Source organism: Pteropus vampyrus, unplaced genomic scaffold, assembly GCF_000151845.1.
Source record: "Pteropus vampyrus isolate Shadow unplaced genomic scaffold, Pvam_2.0 Scaffold17, whole genome shotgun sequence".
Lineage (NCBI taxonomy): Eukaryota > Metazoa > Chordata > Mammalia > Chiroptera > Pteropodidae > Pteropus > Pteropus vampyrus.
Window position 1 is genome coordinate 4,733,421 of NW_011888798.1, and position 20,000 is coordinate 4,753,420.

Genomic DNA, 20,000 nt, shown 5'->3' on the forward strand with positions numbered 1-20,000 from the left:
TATTATATTATGAACTGGACAAATATCCAAATTGAATTTCCTAACCTTAGCATTCTGTATTTTATGAAGAATATCAATGTCAGAGACTGCTCACTAAGTTCATGGTTGACAATACAACATACTTAGACTATTTTGGTCACCAGCCAGTTGGGCATTAGGCCATGAAGCCCACTAGATCACTACTACCTTGTTTTTATCCAACTGAACAATTTTCAACTTTTATAAATATTTGGAAATACATGCTGCCTCATAATTTAACTTCAAAAGAGGCAAAATTTTGTTATAGTGATCTAAAAATTGTTATTTGGATAATTCACCTTACAAAATATATATGTGTGAACAGGTTGACTAACAGATGGAAATTGCATATATTTCTAATGGTTTCATTGCTTTTACTCATAATGGGAAATAAACTATGTTCTTGTAGTTGTGTTATTTCCTGTGGTAAAACAAAGTAAAGGATGGATGCATTTATTGAGGAAACTACAGATATTATATTTTTATACTTCTGAATTTTCTGAGAGTATACATCAAAATCATTGATTATTCATAACTTATTTTACTTAAGTCAAATAAAATTACCTTATAATAATTCATATTTGCCTTTTAAATTGCTGATTTTCATAAGAAATTATTGTTCAATACATTTGTTGTCAATAGAACACTAAACTTCTATTTCTCTTGTAGTGATAATAGATATTTCAGTTACTATTTGCCTTGACTTTGAATCTTTATCACATGAGAGTTTTTCAGTTGCAAATACTAGAAAACTTCATTTAAATCAGCTTAAACAAAAGAAGGTGGAGGGGGGCAGAATTTAGTGGCTTAGGTTATTAAATAAAACAAATGGTACTACTTTTACATAACTGCATTAAGAGATTTAAAATATGCCTCCAGGACCTGTGATTTTCCCACTCTGTTTGCTGAACAAATCTAGTTCACCACTATGCTAATTATAAGTTACCTGAACTGAAATATCTGTTTTAAACTTTTACTAAATGGAGGGGTATTCACCTGAATAATTTTGAGACACTATCAGTCAGAGCTCTACCAGAAAAATAGAACCATTAGGGCTTCTTTAAGTAAGTAGTTTATACAGTTGTGGGAGGCCTCCTCGTTAGATGAAAATCCTTAGGGTAGGCAGTCAGGAAGAGCAAGCTGGAAGTCTTGGACAGAAACTGATGCTGCAGGCCACAGATTAAATGTCTTCTTCTGCAGGAAAGACTTGGTTTTGCTCTTCAACTTTTCAACTGATTATATCAAGCCATCCCAGTTTATGGAGGCTAATCTCCTTACTTAAAGTTAGCTGATTATAGATGTTAATCACATATGCAAAATGTTTTTACCATAATACCTAGGTGAGTGTTTGGTTGAATAACTAAAAACTATATCCGGCTAAATTGACATGTAAAACTGAATATTAGAGGCAGTGTTATTAGAAGAAAAAAGACATGATGATTTAGCAGCAAACTATAACATAAGACCTCCCTAGGAAAAATGGTAATACAAATGTGATTAAAACAGTCTGTTCTCTGTGAAAAACTAATTGGCCTCCATGTAAGAAATTGCTAATATTGTGACAAGATTATCAGTATTGAATAGCCTACTGTTTTTAATTCTTTGACTATAACACTAATAAGAGCTTGTTAGAAGACACTGCTTCTGTCAGTTAACAATCTGCAGAGAGCTACCCTACCCAACCATCTCTGAGTATTCATAAACTGTAAAGCATACTTATCTTCAAAAATCTTGCTTTCAATTTTCTCTAGAAGTAAAGGCTAGATGCCTTAAAATTAAGGTTATAGTAATTTCATACTAAGGTTCTCTGTTATATTATGAGAAACTTGAGCCCAGTAGATACTAAATTAATATTTCTGGAAAGAATGAATAGGGAGGAAAAAAGAGCTGGATAATTTTTAAAAATATTTTGCCATTATTAATAATGTTACAGAATGATAGTGCATGCATTTTCTCCTATTTGTAAAGACACATCTTCAAAATAAATTTCTGGAACAAAGATTGCTGGATCAAAGGATAAATGCATATTTAATTTTGTTAGACACTGCCTGAATTCCCACCACAATGATTGTAGAAATTGGTTATTTCGACAAGCTCCCCAGGTGATTATTGTGTTCAATAAAGTTTAAGAATCACTCTTTTAGGAAAAGAATATTTGCCATTTTGAGTATTAATTATCTTTAAAAAAAATGCACCTGTATGAATACATGTTCGCTAGCATACCTGCTAGTTTGTCCAGTTCTATACAATTTCTTGATCATCCTGGTCAAAAATTCCTGGTCTAGAAGCATCTTACAGTTATCAAAATATTTGTTTTGTGAGCTGAGTGAGGATAGTCAATTCACTTCACCAGCTTTATTTGGCCTCTGCAGTCTTAACCTATGTTCGATCCTGATTTTCTGCTTAAAACTAACCGAGACATTTGGATAATGTCACTTATGAAGAAGTTATTGCTTTATAGAACTTTTGCTTTATTGTTTTAAGTATGTCCGTCCTTCACAGCTAGGAAAGTGAACATCAAACAAAGAAATATTTATGTTTTCAATAGTGTGACTTTATATGTAACCATATAATTTTATCATCATTGCAATATTATTGCACATTCCATTTCAACAGCAAACTGAGATGTGCACACAAGTATACAAAATAAATAATATACAGGAAGACTCTGCTGTAAAGTTATTTTTTTTTCTATATACTGTTTTTTTTTTTTTTCCTCCATTTAGTAACAATTTAAAATAGAAATTGGGATTTCAGCTAACTGGTAATTAGCATAGCAGTTGTAGACTGCTGAACCAGATTTATTCAGCAGTCTACAACTTCATGGATACTTACCTTAGTTGCTTCTGTGGCATCCATCAGCTCAGAAATAATGTCTTTATAAAATAATAGGACTTCTTTAAGTGCAGAAACTGGTTTATACATCTCTGCATATCTCAAAGAGCAACTTTTTGGCAAGATATGTGAAGTGCAGGAAGGAAGAAAATACATGAGTTGTTTAAGAAACTGAAAAATAGGCAAGATATTAGAAATATAGATGGGAACCACTAGATAGCCAAAGTAGTAGAGGTCGGGAAGCATAGTTAGGTGAAGCTGGAGAGATAGGCAGAGAGCAGATCATGCTCACTAGTGTTGGTAATGTTAAGAATACGAGGTTTTATTCTGATTGCTATCAGCAGTTATAAGAAGGTATTATAATACATAATACACTTTTCATTATAGTAACATCGCTTTGGCTACTATGAGAAAAATGATTTAAAAGGAGCAAGAAACAGAAGAAATTTAAGCCCCCAGGCAATATATGTTGATGACTTGGCTTAAGAAAAAGAAAGAGAAAAAGAGATAACTATGAAGATACTTTGAAGATAGAAATGTCAGGACATGGTGATGAATTAGATGTAGAGGATAAGGTAGGACATAGGAAGGATGAATTCCTGGTTTCTGGAATGAGCCATTGGGTAGAAAGAGACACTATTTGTCATGAATAAATACATTTGATAAAAAAGAGCAAGATTTTAACACTAGATGTGTTCAATTTGACATGCCTAAAATAATTTAAGCACAGATATCAAAGAGACAGCTGTATAATTTAGAAGCTGAGAAGACAGATTAAAATATGAGTTATTATAATATTAATGAAAGTCACTGAAACGTCTAAGATTTTTTTATGAGAGAATTTAGATATTCCTAGTATTAGAATCTTGGCCTGATACAGAAAGAGGAAGTGGAAAAAAGTAACAGAAAAACCAGTCGGGTAGGAAGAAAACCAAGACAGTGCTAAAAGAAAGAAAAGCCAAACAGAAGGAAGAGATTAACTTGATCTGATGCTACAGAAAGACCAATGAGTTCTGAGAGAGATTTAACCACATAAAAATAATTGGCAACCTCTGTAAGTTAAAAGAAGAAGAAGAAGAAGAAGAAGAAGAAGAAGAAGGAGGAGGAGGAGGAGGAGGAGGCGGAGGAGGAGGAAGAAGAAGAAGAAGAAGAAGAAGGAAGAAGAAGAAGAAAGTAATGGTAGGTTTGGAGGATATATCAGTATGGAATGAAGAGTGATTGAAGGGAAAAATGAAGTCAACTTATTACGAACAATTCTTTGGAGAATGTTGGATGTGAACAGAGCATGGAAAGAAAGGGTTATAAATGGAGGGTAGATTGAGGTTAAAAGTTTTATTTGTTTTAGGATAATAAATAGTAGAGCAAATATATTATATGCTAAAGGTAAGATTTAGTAGAAAAGGAGAGGGTGAAAATGCAGGAGAAGGAGAATTGTCGAAGGCAAGTTTCAGAGGATATGAAAGGAGCATATATTTTTTGCCTTGTATTGGCCTAAACAAATGGGAGACTGCTTCTTTTTGTCTTACACAAAGACAGGGGAAAAAAATTGATGCAGATGTAGATGAGAAAAAAAATGGGAAAAAAAAATGAGTTGCTTTTTTATACTCTATCTTCTTTATGCAGTAGGACGCACCATTATCTTCTGAGAGTGGAATTGAGTGGAATGGAGTAAATTAGAGGGCTAAGATGGGCACAGTGTATAAAAATGAAAAAAAAAAAAAGTTGAAGTTTGGTTTATGGAAAGAATGCAGTGAGGGTCAATGAGGATAAGGTCTCAATTAAGTCAGAGTTGTCTCAGTGAGAATACCACAGCAAGACAGAGTAAAACTACCGTCAGATAAAAGAATAAAATGCACTTTGTTTGTGTATGTTGTGTAGAAGGAATCTCTCTTTTGGTGAAGGTATAATTTCTGGTGATGCCTAATGACATACTGTTTATTACAATAAAAGGACATAGGCAGAGAAGAGATCAAAGAAATAATAAAAGAAAGTTATGTATCTGTTGTCCTGTAGATATTGGAATTGCTGACTTTCTTGGTTTGGAGCCATTAGCAAGAGAGGAATTAGTTGCTGAATCTTAAATAAAAATAGTGAGGTATAAGAATCAGAAGGTTGGTAGATGATGCTTTGAGAATGGGTACTGTCAGTGATACAGCCTATTGATGAGACCCTCAAAAAGCAGGAAATGTTAAAAGAGAAGAAAAATCTAATATTCTGGAATTAGTATTGGGGGGGGGCATTGATTTTACATCTATCCTTGAGGTTCTTATTAGGAGTCTACATTTTCAATGACAGCTGAGAAAAGATGGCCTCATAAGATGCTGTTTCAGTAAAGGTAAAAAGGTAAAAGAAACATGCAGAGTATAGTCTTAGGATATTGAGGAGTTTATGATCATAAAGTAGGAGTTTCAGAAGGTCAATCAGAAGGGTTTGGGTGTAAAGAGAAGATGTGTTTCAGTGGACAGAATGCTAGGTTGCACTGCACTTTGAGCAAAGACCTGCATAAGTAAGGGTGAGAATGTTGAAAAATTATATCTTAGATATAAATGGGTTTATGAGGTTTCAATTACAGCCTGAGAATAAGGGCTGCTGGGTAGCCAACATGTTAGGCCAATTGTGTCTTTTAGGTGGTAGCAGTAAGCAGAGCCATGGATGGGAGGAATGAGTGAGTGCATGTAAACCAGGTGGCTCTTTCCTTGGAGGATAGGAGTTGTGATGAATCATAATAAAATCAAGGTGGACCAGCCTTTTTCTTACTAACAGGGCCAGTGTTCCACCCTCAGGCATTGCCAACCCGAGAAAAGATGATTATATATTTTTCTCCACTGTGTCCCAATCTATGTTAAACTTTGATATAATATGTATGTGACAAAGATAAAAAGAAAAATTTTAAAAATAATAATAATAACATGCAAATCTAGTTCTCTATCTTTTATCACTCCCCTTTTACAATAACAGGTTTATTACATTTTGAGTTAACTCCTGGCTCTCAAAATAAGGAAAATGAAAAACAAATGAAAAAAGAAAAAAAGCTCAAGAAACATATTTGGTTAAAATAATAAGATGAGTTAGAAGCAGTGTTGGGGTGAGGTGAGGATTCAGATAACAGAGGTAGGGATTGAGTATCTGAGTTTATGAGAGAGTTTTACTATCTTGTATTGGGGAAGGACATTTGGAAATTTGTGGCTTGAGTAATATTTTGAGTTTAAAAGAAATGAAGAAAGGTGATTTTTTAAAAAAATACTGTTCATATTTTCTTTGTGTTTTCGTGGAGACTGTCAAAAATATTTCAGGTGCTTTCTATGTATGATTGTGTGTGTGTGTGCATGCTTGTGTGTGTGTGTGTTTAATGTGGTCCAGCACTAAGATGGAGTTATACAATGATTGCTTATTTAGAGTTAACATTTCAACATAAGATGTATGATTTTGATGGTTCAAAATCTTTAGCACAAGAATCATCTGAATCTTAAACTAGAACTTTAAACAATGTGGTGGTTTACTCATGGCACTTTAGCTTCCAAGTACAGAAACCCATTGAAACTAGTTCAAAAGTAGAGATTTCAAAAGAGGATATTAAAGATCTCATGTGTTTACATAACTAAGAACAGGAAATAAAGAGACTCCCTGGGGCCTGGAGAATTTCTCACTCAAGGACTCAATGGCTCCTTTCTTCCTATCTATCTCTTGGCTCCCCAGCTTCTACAGACATGCCCCAGTATTCCTCCTCTCTCAGCACCTCCACTCCCACCCCACCTGGTCACCTTACCCATGTTAGCACAGCTGCCTACTAGGTGAGCACCACACCTTTTGGGTTAGATTTTTGAGAGAAAGAGTCCTCAGTGATTCAGTTCAGCCTATGATTTGATTTCACTTTGATGTCATGTTCCTTCTTGGTCTAATTATCTCTAAACTGGAAGGAGAGGGATTATATTGGCACATAGGGCTGCCTGTCTCAGGAACATTAGCTGGTTGGGCAGGTTTAAATAAATGAAGATGTTGGATGGGTCAGCCACATTAATTGACATATGTAACATATATACACTTTTGGAAGAGTCATTAGCAGAAATGTTTCCAGAATAAAAAGTAGCCAGCTGAGAACAGTAGTCTATATGTCAAGTTTAATTTCTGTGTGTTTATGTATGAACTGAATTCTAAGTTCAAGAGAGATTTTTCAAATAATGAAAGCAAAAACCCAAACAAGTAAAAATCAATAAATAACTGTCTTGAACAGTCTTGGGTAGACAGATAAAATAGTTTGATTGTTTATTATCCACATCCCTTAATTAATAGGAGCTAATAGAATTTAAATTTAAACCTCTTACTCCAAAGACACATTACTCTTTCAGATTTGCAGTTGCGTTTTAAAATTGCAATGATAAATATTTAACATTTCTACTTTAATTCTAAATATACTTTAATTACTCTATGCAAAAAAAATATTTTGTTTAAATTTTGTATATACAATGGAAGAAAAAAATAGTTGTATTATTATTGATATTGTTTGGATAATACATTTATTTTAAAAACAAGACTGAAAAATGAAGTTCTCAATGTAGTCTTTGCTAAGGAAAGTACATAACATTTTCCTGAAATGTAAAGAAATGTACTTATCTACATTATCACATGATTAATAAACATAAAGAGTTTGCTAGGCTCTAATCAGAACAATGATTTTCTTTTAAATCTGGCAATATTTGACCCCCTAGTTTTATGTCTTGCTCTCCTCTCATCTACTTCCTAACCAAAATTTTGTTATATAACTTCATTTTTAAGTGGTTAAAATGAATGTAATTTTATTGTGAGAACTCTCAAAATTTCTAAATTCCATCATTAAGCTATTACCAAAATATTAGAATAATGACACAAAACCAAGACTGACTATGGAGTTGAAATATGTGGACAGGACTCTAATATGTTAAAATTCCTTTTTGTCCTTTTTGACAAAGTACGAAAGTACAAAAAGTACTTAAGTAGTTTGTCCTCTTGGACAAAGTATAAAAGTTCATCATATTAAAAAGATATTTTTAGCATAAGTAAGTGTTATCTTTATCAGGTAAAGAAAAAAAAATTACATGTTTCAAGATGTCAATATGTGTAACAATTGCTTTGCTTAAAGTATTAGTATGATTGAAGCGATAACTCAGTAAGCACAGTGTTCTATCACTGTCTGTGAGTGCTCCCTTTGTGACTTTTGATTTATGTCTAGCAAGTTTGCCAACAATATCGAAAGTTTCTTACTATCTTCAACTGTATAAATCTTATATATCTACAGTTAAACAGGGCTACTCATATGATCAACAAAAATGTCAGGTAAAATCAGCATCCCATATCTGGTGAGATAATAAAGCCAAAATGATAAACTCCTATTTATAGCAAATGCTAAATTATAAAAATAATGAACTGTATGAATAATTGAAAGTTTGAAAGAAACATTTCTGTTCTTTATGAACTAATGTTAAATATATCTTAGAAATAGAGACAGTAGTTGGAATATAGTTTTATTCCATTTTATTTCATTTTATTTTAAATTTTATTTTATTTTAATTTTATTATTATTTTTTGTTAATGGGAATCAAATAGAATGGCATTCAAAAAATAAGTGAAGAACAAAAGAATGGCAACCTCAATTTAATTTCTCCCTCATGCTGGAGAATAAAAGGTAATTGATACCACAGGAAAGAACAGGGAGAGAAGAGATATATTCTTGCATTCCTGAGGTAGTGAGGCATAGGACCGATTTGGAAATGGTCTCCACCATCCACCATGTATTTCATAGGCTGAGCGCTACAGTTGGGGCCCTGCTGTGCTTGGTTCCTGGAGGTAGGACATGCTGAAAGGGTGACTGAGAACTCTGGAAATGAACAGAGTTAAGTGTTCAGAAAATACTAAATAAGACAGAATAAATGAGATTGCAAACTACCATCTGTGCTTTGTTTTATGAAATTTTGGGGTTAGATAGAGCACAGGCTTACTACCCATGGTTTCAAAGCCCAGGGGCAGTAACAATAAAGTACAAAACTATTACATTTCAGTTCAAAAGGAATAACATAATCTAATTATGAAAAAATCAGGAAAACTCAAAATAGGGATATTCTTCAAAACAACTCATGTTTACCCTTTAGAAATAGTAACACCACAAACAAAAAGGAAGGCAAAAGAACCCTTTTAAGATTAAAGGAGTTTAGAGAGAAAAGGCGGTTAAATGCAATATATGATGCTGCATTGAATTTCAATTCAGAAAAAAAGAGAAAATTTTGCTATATAGAACACTATTGGTAACAGGCAAAATTTGAATAAAAACTATGTATTGTATCAGTGTTAAAAGTATTGATTTTGGTGGGTATAGTGTGGTTATGCAAGCGAATGTCCTTCTGCTTAGGAGATGCAGGCTGAAGTATTTAGGTGTAAAGAGTCATAAAGTCTGCAATTTGCTGTCAAAAGGTTCAGACAGTACTAGAAATAGCCAGAGGGACAAAAGATTAACAACTGATGAATCTAGGTACAGGGTATAGCTGTTCACTCTATTCTTATAACTTTCCTATAAGTTTGAACTGATTTCAAAATAATGAATTAAAAAGAAAAGGCATGACAAACATTTGTGTTTTGGCTCTGACAATGGCTAACCATGTGGGCTGTGAGCCTGTTTCATCTGTAGAATAGAACTAATTGGCCCCTTCTATCTCACAAGTAATTATAAGGATCAGTGATATAATGGAGTTCACAGACCACTATTTACTTTTTTATTAAGATTTGGACAAATATTTTATAGGAAATAAAAGTGATTTTTCAACCAAACTACACTTATATAAGAAATGAAATGTAGTTAGATTTTAAATCATTTAAAACTTTGGCTTTTGTTTATTAATTATAATACAGCCATTAATTATAATGCCTCAATTTAAGAATGCTCTGGGAATGAAGCTTTTTTCTGTAACAGTGGTAGGACACTTTAAACTAAAATCCAAACAAGCAAACAAAGAAACATCTACATAATCATGTGACTATGAGTACTTATTTCTTGCAATTTCATAGTCTTAGTGCTAGTATTGTGGAGAACGCGTCCATTTCATGTATTTCAAGTTTAAGTGAACAGAGCTCATCATAGTCAATATTCTGAAGTCTGGGAAAGTTCAATTTGGTATAAAGAACTTCTTTTATATCTCACTGGACACTAGTTACTCTGCTATGTGCTGGGGGATTCATCACTGTTTCTTCTAGTCCCAAATACCCAAAGTCTTCCTGTTCTTTTGATTTTACACTTCCATTAAAATAGTAAAATTTTGATGAATTGTATATTTATACTTTTTTTTTTTCATACTTTGGCGGCAACTTACTCAGTTTCATTATGACCTGGGATAAATATCAGAATAATTTGTTTCATTCCTGCAATAGTAGGTCAATATCACTGAAAATCTTGAAAAAATAATTTACATTTTTGTGACCTCCTTTATCACTTGATTCTCTCTTCTTCAAAAACTAAAATTCTCAAACAGAAGTACCAAAATTTCTAGTATTTAACAAATACCAAATCCAATGGCATCTTCTTAATCTATTTCCTTCCTTCCTTCCTTCCTTCCTTCTTTCCTTCCTTCCCTCCCCCATTCCTCCTTTCCTCTATCTCTGCCTCTGTGTCTCTTTCCCTCTCACCCTCTCTCTCTCTTTCTTTTCTTTTCTTTTTTTTTTTTTTTATGAAGTGATTGACCCAGCTATCCATTCCAATCCTTTATCCTGAAACTTTTATCTATTAGACTACTATGAGTGTGTGTGTCATCTCTTTGACTATAACCTCCGATCTTACTTATTTGCTCCTTTTTCTCCTACTGCATGCTTCCAAGTTTCCTGTATTAGCACTCTTCTTTTTTGTTTCTTTTGGGGTCACATGTAATCAAGTCATCTCAAGATGACTTCAGAGAATTCTCTCTCTCTCCCCAGATTCACCTTTTCTCTTGAACGCCATGTAGATAGTTGTACTAATCTACTTCATATCTCCATCTATACATAGTCTATACATATCATATTATATATACTGTGCCAGAGCCTCTAATTCTCTATACCCAAAGCCAGGTTACTTGCACACCAGAGAGGTGGGGTGAGGTGCAGGGTAAGGGGAGGGAAGTGCCATGCTCATGCTCAGGAGCAGAGGTTTGAGAATTTAGCATGACAATAAAACATAGTACCATACGCCCTTTTATTTATTCTTCACTAGAATAGAAAGCTCTTCACCTGAACGGAATGTGACTTAAGAAATAATTTTTAACTTATCGTGATAAATTGATCTTTCGAGAACATTTGGGGAAACATATACTCATAATAAAATATGGCTTGCACTATTACAGAACAGCATGCATTAATGTTTAAAAATTGATGAAAGCCTTCCACAGCAAAAAAGAGCTAAATTCAAGTTTAAATCATACTTTTTAGCTTGAAAGTTACCCCATACTGTTAGATAATGCAAGGGTGTTGAGAAAAGTAACTAAAAACTAATTTACCAAGTTTGTAAAAATCAAATATTCTATACCCTAGGTAACCTTAATATTGCTCAGTCACTGTAAATCAGATTATTCTTGAGATTGTATTTAAGTCAAGGCAAATGGTCTTCTATTTACAAATGTAATTTAGTCTCAGGGGTTGGTAATTTTGTTAAAATATTGTCAGGTTAATTGAAATTGATTTGTGTTTACTAAAAGTAGTGAGTACTAATCAAATATTAGACACTGAAGTATTGGAGGTATTTAAACCTTTGACAGACACTGCTAGTGCTTCATGGAAGGATTTTGTGCATGTGTGTGTCTCAGAAATCAACATCACTTTTCAGCCTTTTCTTCTAAATATATACGGAAAAAATGAGGAGAGATGGCCTAAATTTCCTTCATAAAATTTTGTTTAGAGAATATTTTGGAGAATTTGGGATTGGTTTTGAGGGGATTATTTATGTTTTATTTCCATTACTACAAACAGCACATTTGCTTTTCCATCTGCTTAATTCCATTCAAGGTTTGCTATTCTCTACCATTCATAGCATCATCAAGCTCTACATAATAGCTTTTATAGGAAACAGACATTACTAGGCAATTTGAAAAGCAGGTTGAAGATAAAGCCAGATAGCACACATGCCCTGGCCTGGTGACTTGGCTCACTTCCAAAGCTTATATTAAATAGGTTGCATACATCTTCTGTGCTCTATATGTATGGGTTCTATGAAGCTTAAAGAAACATTTCCCCTAATACAAAAATAAACCCACTATAATCATTCATTTTGGAGAAATTTTACAGTTGTTGGTTAACCTGCTCCCTTATGCCCTGCAATATTCATTAGCTGATTTCTCTGTTTATGAGTGATATTATATGGAAATGGTTATGGTTAGCTAACAGATGTAACCACTGAAATAAATTAGAAAGAAAAGTTCTGTATTTTACAGATGGTTCTATTAAATATTCTTTTTTCCCTCCTTGACTTTAATGTTTAGTTTTCTTTCTACAGAAAACTTTTCTTTACTGACTATGGGAATATAGCCAAAGTGGAAAGATGTGACATGGATGGGACAAACAGAACAAGGATAATTGATTCAAAGACAGAGCAGCCAGCTGCACTGGCACTAGACCTAGTCAACAAACTGGTTTACTGGGTAGATCTTTACTTGGATTATGTGGAAGTCGTGGACTACCAAGGAAAAAACAGACATACTATCATTCAAGGCAGACAAGTAAGTATAATTGTGTTAGAAAATACAGCTAAGGTAATAAAATGAATAGTACCATACTAAGAAAAAGACCTGAAATCTCAGTGTTGAAAATTTTTTATGAAGTCAAGCTGCAATGGGTCATAAAATTATGATGTATTTCCTCTATGGGAAAATGTTCTTTTCAGTGCATTCTATATATTGAAGATGCCTCTCACTTCCTCCTTCCCTCTATTAAAAACAAAGCACACAAAACAGAAACCAACAAAAATACCAAATAAAAACAAAAATGCTATACCAGTAAGAAAACAAAGTACTAGAATAGGACAAATGGCCTACTTTCCAAAAACTAATTTAAGTAGTTTATTCATAAGGAACTGAACTATGATTTGTCCCTTGTGGCATTGGAAATATTTTTCTAACAAAAGCAAATGTCTGCTCACAAAAGTATCTTTATTATTTTAATAGGTTGAATTATATTTTGCTTTCTGATGTATTAAAGTGCTTCCTAAAATGAGAATTCTGTGAAAGTTACCAAAGTCAAAATTTTTCTCAACTGTATACTTTTTCCCTTGCTGAATTACAAGTATTTTGTTTGTTTGTTTTTCTTCAAATAACATTCAGTGAAGTCCTTAAGGAAATCTGTAAGTGGAAATGAGCCTTGTTTACTATTGTGCCTTTTCAGATTCAATTTTACCTCAGCGATAGCACTAATTTCATGTGAGATTCTTATTCTATGGAGCCGAAATATGTAACTCTCTTTGCTTTCTTTTGTGATGAAAGGCAAGAATACTCTGTAATTATTCCTTAAAGTTACTTTTTTTTTTTTCCTAATCAGCTTTAACAATGAAATTATCTCTTCTTCCTTGGCAGATAAACAAATGCATTAATCTGAGTAGTTAAAAAAAAGTGTCCAATATTAGAGGTGAGGCCAGATATTTCTCACCCTCAACTATCCTATAGCTTTGATTTCTTAAGCAAGTTTCAGGTCTTCTAAAGAGGACCTAATCTCTAAAATTGTAATGGATATTCTTTTTGTATCTATATGTAATTAAAATTTTAAATTTGAAACAAGAATAGGAATTCAAATGATTTTTTCCATGACTAAATTTTTTTAATGTCTGAAGTTTTTAATTATCCATTTTTTTTTCATTTCTATTGCCTGTGTTTTGTTGATCTGTTAGTAAATAACCCAATATATGCTTAATCTACCACTAAATAATCCCATATAGATAAATTTTTGGAAGTATTTGGGCTGTAGGAAGAATGGTCTATCCACTACTTTAGGCTCCTCTTACATCTATTGAGGGTAGTTAGCAAAGTAAGCAGCAATGTACTTACTTTATGGGAAACAGAGCCTTCTGAGGGAAGGCAGGGAAGCAATGAGTATAATTTTGATCTTTAATGTATGAACATGTTTTCTACCATGACCAGTTGCCCCTTCTGTAGTCATGCTTTCTCTCCTGGGATTTGGATTGGCAGTAATGTGGGTATGTCACAACTAGATATCCCTAGATGGATGGCCCAAAACTTTGAGCAAAACATGCAGGAGATTAATGGTAATGGGAGAATTCAGCTTGTTTGTAATTTTTATAGAATAAAAGATTGCTTAGGTAAAAATTGGGCCATAGATATAGTTTTTGCTTAAAGTACAGAATTGATAAGATTTCCTGATTAAAATAGAAATTTTGTTCTATAAAAATATATATAGTCACACCACGAATACTTTCTCAAATTCTCTTAACTATAAATCTATACTAAAAGTGCACTAAAAGTACAATATAATGCCAAACATAGTGACAAGTGCTTTTTCATCAAAATTTCTATTGCAAATCAATTGACAGTTCCACCATACCCTGAATCAGAATCATTTTAAATTAAGTATAACACAAGGAATGCCCAAAAGCAATGTGTGTGGCATGTGGCTTTATATGAGAACACCAGTATAGTCATTTTGCGTCTGCTTTCTAGGAAGCTTTCCATGACTTCAAGATGTCTGTTCCTCCCCACAATCCCCAAAACCTCTGCCAAGGAAGGTTCACCCTGTTAAAGTGTCATGATAGCAATAAATATTGTTATTCTCAAAGCAAGCAGTTCCATTTCCATTATGAGTAGGCTTTAGAAAGAATACAGTTTCAGAGTAAAACGCTGACATTTAATTTACAATGATTCCAAACATGTGATTTCATTATTTATCATTTTCTGTGCTGGGCAAGTATTAGTCTAAATGTAACTTGAGATTTAAAAAATGTGGTTTTGAACTTATAAAACAAAATTTCAAATGTGCTTTCTCATCAGTATTTTTATAGGCAGAGCTGTGCTTCTGCAGATTCTACATATCCATGACTATATTAACAAGCAGCCCATAAAAAATATCTCAAATTTTATGTAACAGTGCTATAAACATATTCATGAACATTCTAAAAGTTTGGTTCTTACTAGGTTTGAAAAGTAATTACTGAACATATTTTCTTAAACATGAATAAAATCCCCCACCCCCCCCGCCCCCCATGCATTTGCAACTGCTCTATCCACTATTGTATAATGTTTTATTCTCAGGATTTTTTTAAATTAGTAAAATGTTGAATTCTTGTAGAGAAAATAAACAATAATATTCTTGACTTTCCTACTATGGGAATTGACCTTAGTAGTAAATAGTAGTTGTTTTTTTCTTTCAAGTTGAAAACAGCATAATTGAAAATCATAGTTATTTTTGCCCCTCTTTATAGGTCAGACATCTTTATGGCATAACTGTATTTGAGGACTATTTGTATGTAACCAATTCTGATAACTTCAATATCATAAGGATAAATCGATTTAACGGCACTGATATTTATTCATTAATAAAAATGGAAAATGCTCGGGGAATTCGAATCTATCACAAAAGAACTCAACCAACAGGTAAGATGCTAGACTTTGTCAAAGCCTTCATAATGATGAATTGAATGAGTATATGGTCCCTGTGCTTTTGTACAGTGTTAAAGTGAGCAAGTCATAAATGCTGCTTTGATAACAAAAGTGTAAACATCTACTTAATAAAATTGAATAGAGTTTCCTTTACAAGTCTAAATGATAATTTTTTCAGTTGCTAGTGAATTGTTTGTACAAACATAGAATTGAAACAATTGCTGCATATAAATTTAGAAAGGAGCTTTCAATTGTGCTATATGCAGACAGGAAACCCAGAGATATATTTCAAATAAGGTGACTTTCTTATGGTATCTGTCCAGTTTTATTGCATTTTATTGAAGTTTTATTGTGATTCTCTTGACTTACCATCTTAATTGTTCTTTAGCACATATTAATTTAAAAAAGTAATTTTTAATGAGAAGATTGCAATGTTTCCAAATAATTTTCAAAAAAGACAAACTAATTATTTTGCATAGTAAGATAGTGATGGTTGTTCATCATCATAATTTAGGCTCAATTATATATAAAATGACGTAATATACAAAAGCTACACCACAAAATTTCCAAAGCTTCCATCATATTTTTGTGGTTCGAATTACAGTTAATTTATAATTATCTAAATATTAATATAGATTCGATTGAGGCGATGTATTGTCACTAATATTTTTACAGCAAATTTAAATTTGGAATTTAGTAGATAACCTTATTAGAGTTTGATATTAGGATTTATTAATTAACTAATTATTTATTGAAAATTTACTATGTACCAGGATCAATTCTACATATATTGGGAATAAAACAGAGTGAATAAAACAGAAGCAAAATGTTTGCCTTTATGAGATTTGCGTCCTAGTGGAGAAGACGTAATTTTAAAAAAAGTAGATTATTATTACATTAGAAGATAAGAACTATAGAAAAAAATAAAGCAAATAAGAGGATAAGGAGTGTCAGCAATCAGGATATTTTGCAATTTTATATTGAATGGTTAGAGGAAGTCCTATTGAAAAGATAAAATTGAATGAAGACATGAAATAATTGAAGGAGAGAGGCATGAATGTGGCAGGTGAGAAAGCACAGAAACTATGAGAAAGAGCATGCTAAGATTGTTCAAAGAGCAGCAAGAAGACCCATGTGTCTGGAGCAGAGTAAATAAAGGTGAGAGAAGTAGGAAATAAAGTTGGAGAAATAAAGGAGGACCATAACAGGTAGATTCCTGTAAACAATTGCAAAAACTTTTGCCTACACTTTTATTGAGATGGGGAGTCCTTAGGGAGAATTAAACAGAGGAGTCTCATGACCTGACTGACTTTTTAAAGAAATTTTAATGGCTACTGTGTTGACAAGAGGCTGTGGGGGACAACAGTGGAAGATTGAAAGTTTAGAGAGAATGGTAGACTAGACCAAGATGGTAGTAGTGAAGATGATGAGAAGCAGTTAGAGTTAGGACATATTTAAAAGTGGATCCAGAAACCGGTCAATGCGGTAGAGAAGGTAGAGGTTGTGCACACCTCCTCTCACAACCACACCAAAATTATAACAAAACTACAGAGCAACCAGCATGCAGAGTCATCTAAAGTCTATCTGATCAAAAGCCCTACAACTAAGGACAAAAATAAAAGGTCACTCCAAACTAATAGGAGAGGCAGAGATATTAAATAGCTTGGTCCCATAACTCTGTGTGGCGATCTAGAATTGGGAGGGCTATCTTGGCATCTTGGCTGCAGAGACACCTCCCCAACCTGAGGAGCTAGGGGTCCCAACTGCACACTGGGCTCTTCAGCCCAGGGTTCCAGCACTGAGAAGAGAAGTCCCCACAACTTCAGGCTATGAAAACCAATAGAGGTTGCAGTTGAGTGAGATCAAGTGCTGTGGAAGTTACAGATATTCCTCTTAAAGGGCCCATGCCAGCTTTACTCACTGATAGTTTCACTCACTCTGAGCTCCAGCACTGGGGCAGCTGCTTGAGGGGTACCAGGGACCTACAGGGAGGCGCTGAGCTGTCAGACTTTAGGGTGAGGGCTGGAAGGGTGGCTTTCTCCCATCAGAAGTGCTGGCAGTATCCATTGTTTGTTGAGCCCTCTTCCCGCCCAGCCTATGGACACAGGCACTGCTGTATCTGAGTTGCCATTAACCTGAATAACACAGATTCCTCCAACCAGAAAATTCCCTGAAACTCTGTTTCTCCCAACCTGTGGGCACACCCAAGCTGCTTCCAATAGTTTATTCTATACAAAAGGGCTGTTTCATCTCCTGTTGTGGACTTTCCTAAAATCCCTCAAAGGCTCACAAAACCCAAGGAAGCAGCATCTGGCCTCAGTGTGCCCTGTACCTCTTGCTGAGCAGCCCCAAGCCCCACAGTATTGGCAGCCAGTCACGATTTCTGACTTGGCCCCTCAAGACATCTATAAGTCCAGCACGGATGGCAGCCATCTGTGAGTTGCTTGGTACCTCTTACCAATAACTCCAGAGATACACAGGCTATGGTTGAACTTGGCCTGCATCTGGATCCCTCCCAAGACTATGCCACTGGGCCCCACAGCACATCTACTGTATAAAGCCTCTCTAAAACTGGGAGACTTAGGAGCCTTACCTAATGAATAGAAACAGACACAAGGAGGCAGCAAAATGAGGAGACAAAGAAGCACGTCCTACATGAAATAACTGGACAAAGCTCTGGAAAAAGAACTCACTAAAATGGAGACAAGCACTCTACCAGACATAGAGTTCCAAACATTAGTCAGAAGGATGAAATTAGGGGAAGAGTAGATGAACTCAGTGAGAACTTTAACAAAGAAATAGAAAACATAAAAATAGAGGTAGAAAACACCATTGGGAACCAGGCAGACATGAAGAATACAATATCTGAGCTGAAGAGTAAATTAGAGGGAATCAACAAAGTGGATGAAGTGGAAGATAGAATCAACAACATAGGGGATGAGGTAGCATAGGAAACCCAATCAAAATGGCAACAAGAAAAAAGGAATCCAAAAAATTGAAGATAGTTTTAGGACTCTCGGGGACACATCAAGTGTAACAATATTTGCATCATAGGGGTACGAGAAGGAGAGGAGAGAGAGCAAGGAATTGAAAACCCATTTGAAGAAGTAATGATGGAAAACTTCACTAACTTGGTGAAGGAAAAAGACATATAACCCCAGGAAGTTCAAGCCCCACAGTATTGGCAGCCAGTCACGAATGAGATAAACCCAAAGAGGCATGCTCAAAGACACATCATAATTAAAATGACAACAATGAAATAGAAAGAGAGAATCTTAAAAGCAGCAAGAGAAAAGCCATTAATTACCTATAAGGGAGATCTCATAAGACTGTCAACTGATTTCTCAACAGAAACTTTGTAGGCCAATAAGACTTGGTACAAAATATTCAAAGTGATGAAAACCCAGGACCTACAATCAAGATTACTTTACCCAGCAAAACTATCATTTAAAATCTAAGGACAGATAAAGAGCTTCCTAGACAAGAAAAAGCTAAAGGAGTTCATCACCACCAAACCAGTATTGCAAGAAATGTTGGAGGAACTTCTTTAAGAAGAAGTAAAAATATGTATCAAAAATATAAAGAAAGAATGGCATTAACTGCTTATCTATCAATAAGTACTTCAAATGAAAAAGAATTAAAGGCATCAGTCAAAAATAGGGTGGCTGAAAGAATAAGAAAACAAGACCCTTACATAGACTGCCTACAATACACTAACTTAAGATTAAAAGACACACACGGACGGAAAGTAAAGGGATGAAAAAATATATTTCCTCATGGACTTAGAGGTATTGTGCTGAGTGGAGTAATTCAGATGGAGGACAAATGCCATATGATTTTACGTATTTGTGGACTCTAAAGAAAAAACAAACAAACAAAAACAGAAACAAACTCAGAGATACAGAGAATATTTTTAGGGTTACCAGATGGGAGAGAGGTTTGTGGGATTGGTGAAAAAAGGGGAAGGGATTAAAAAGTACAAGTTGGTAGTTACAAAATAGTCATGGATATAGAAAGGAATGTATAAGGACTATAGCCAATAACATTGTGTAATAACTATGTGTGGTGTCACGGGGCACTAGATTTATTGGGGTCATCACTTTGTGAGTTATTAGATGTCTAATCACTATGTGGAACACCTGAAACTAATATTATATGCCAACTGTAACTGAAAAATAAAAACTATTATTAAAAGTTGAGCCAACATGAGGCCCTGTTGAATTGGATGTGAGGTATACATCTAAAAAGAGTCTAGGATGATGATAATAGTTTGGGCTGAACAATTGAAGTGATTGAGTTATTTCTAAGATTGAGGAACCTAAGTATGGAGAAAATTAATGGGCAAAGAAAAGAAGTATAATTTTCACGTTATTGCAAATGCATATTCTAAATTCAGGTGGAGATATCTAGGAGGTATTTGGATATACAAATCTGGAGTTCAGGGGAAAGTCCAGGCTGGAAACAGCAATATGAATCATTTGTATATAGATGACATTTAAAGCCATGAAAATTGATGTGATCACGTAAGTAATAGGTAGAGAAGAGAAGATTTCCAAATAA

The 20,000-nt window shown here is 34.1% G+C and overlaps 1 protein-coding gene across 1 annotated transcript in view; it reads left to right on the plus strand.

Annotated features, from left to right (window-relative positions):
- Window positions 1-20,000, plus strand: part of LRP1B (LDL receptor related protein 1B) — a 1,708,438-nt gene that overhangs the window by 950,051 nt on the left and 738,387 nt on the right. Inside the window, exons 8-9 of the mRNA XM_011354519.1 lie at window positions 12,335-12,557; window positions 15,263-15,434. Coding sequence (XP_011352821.1) covers window positions 12,335-12,557; window positions 15,263-15,434 — 395 coding nt within the window. The remainder of the gene's footprint in view (window positions 1-12,334; window positions 12,558-15,262; window positions 15,435-20,000) is intronic.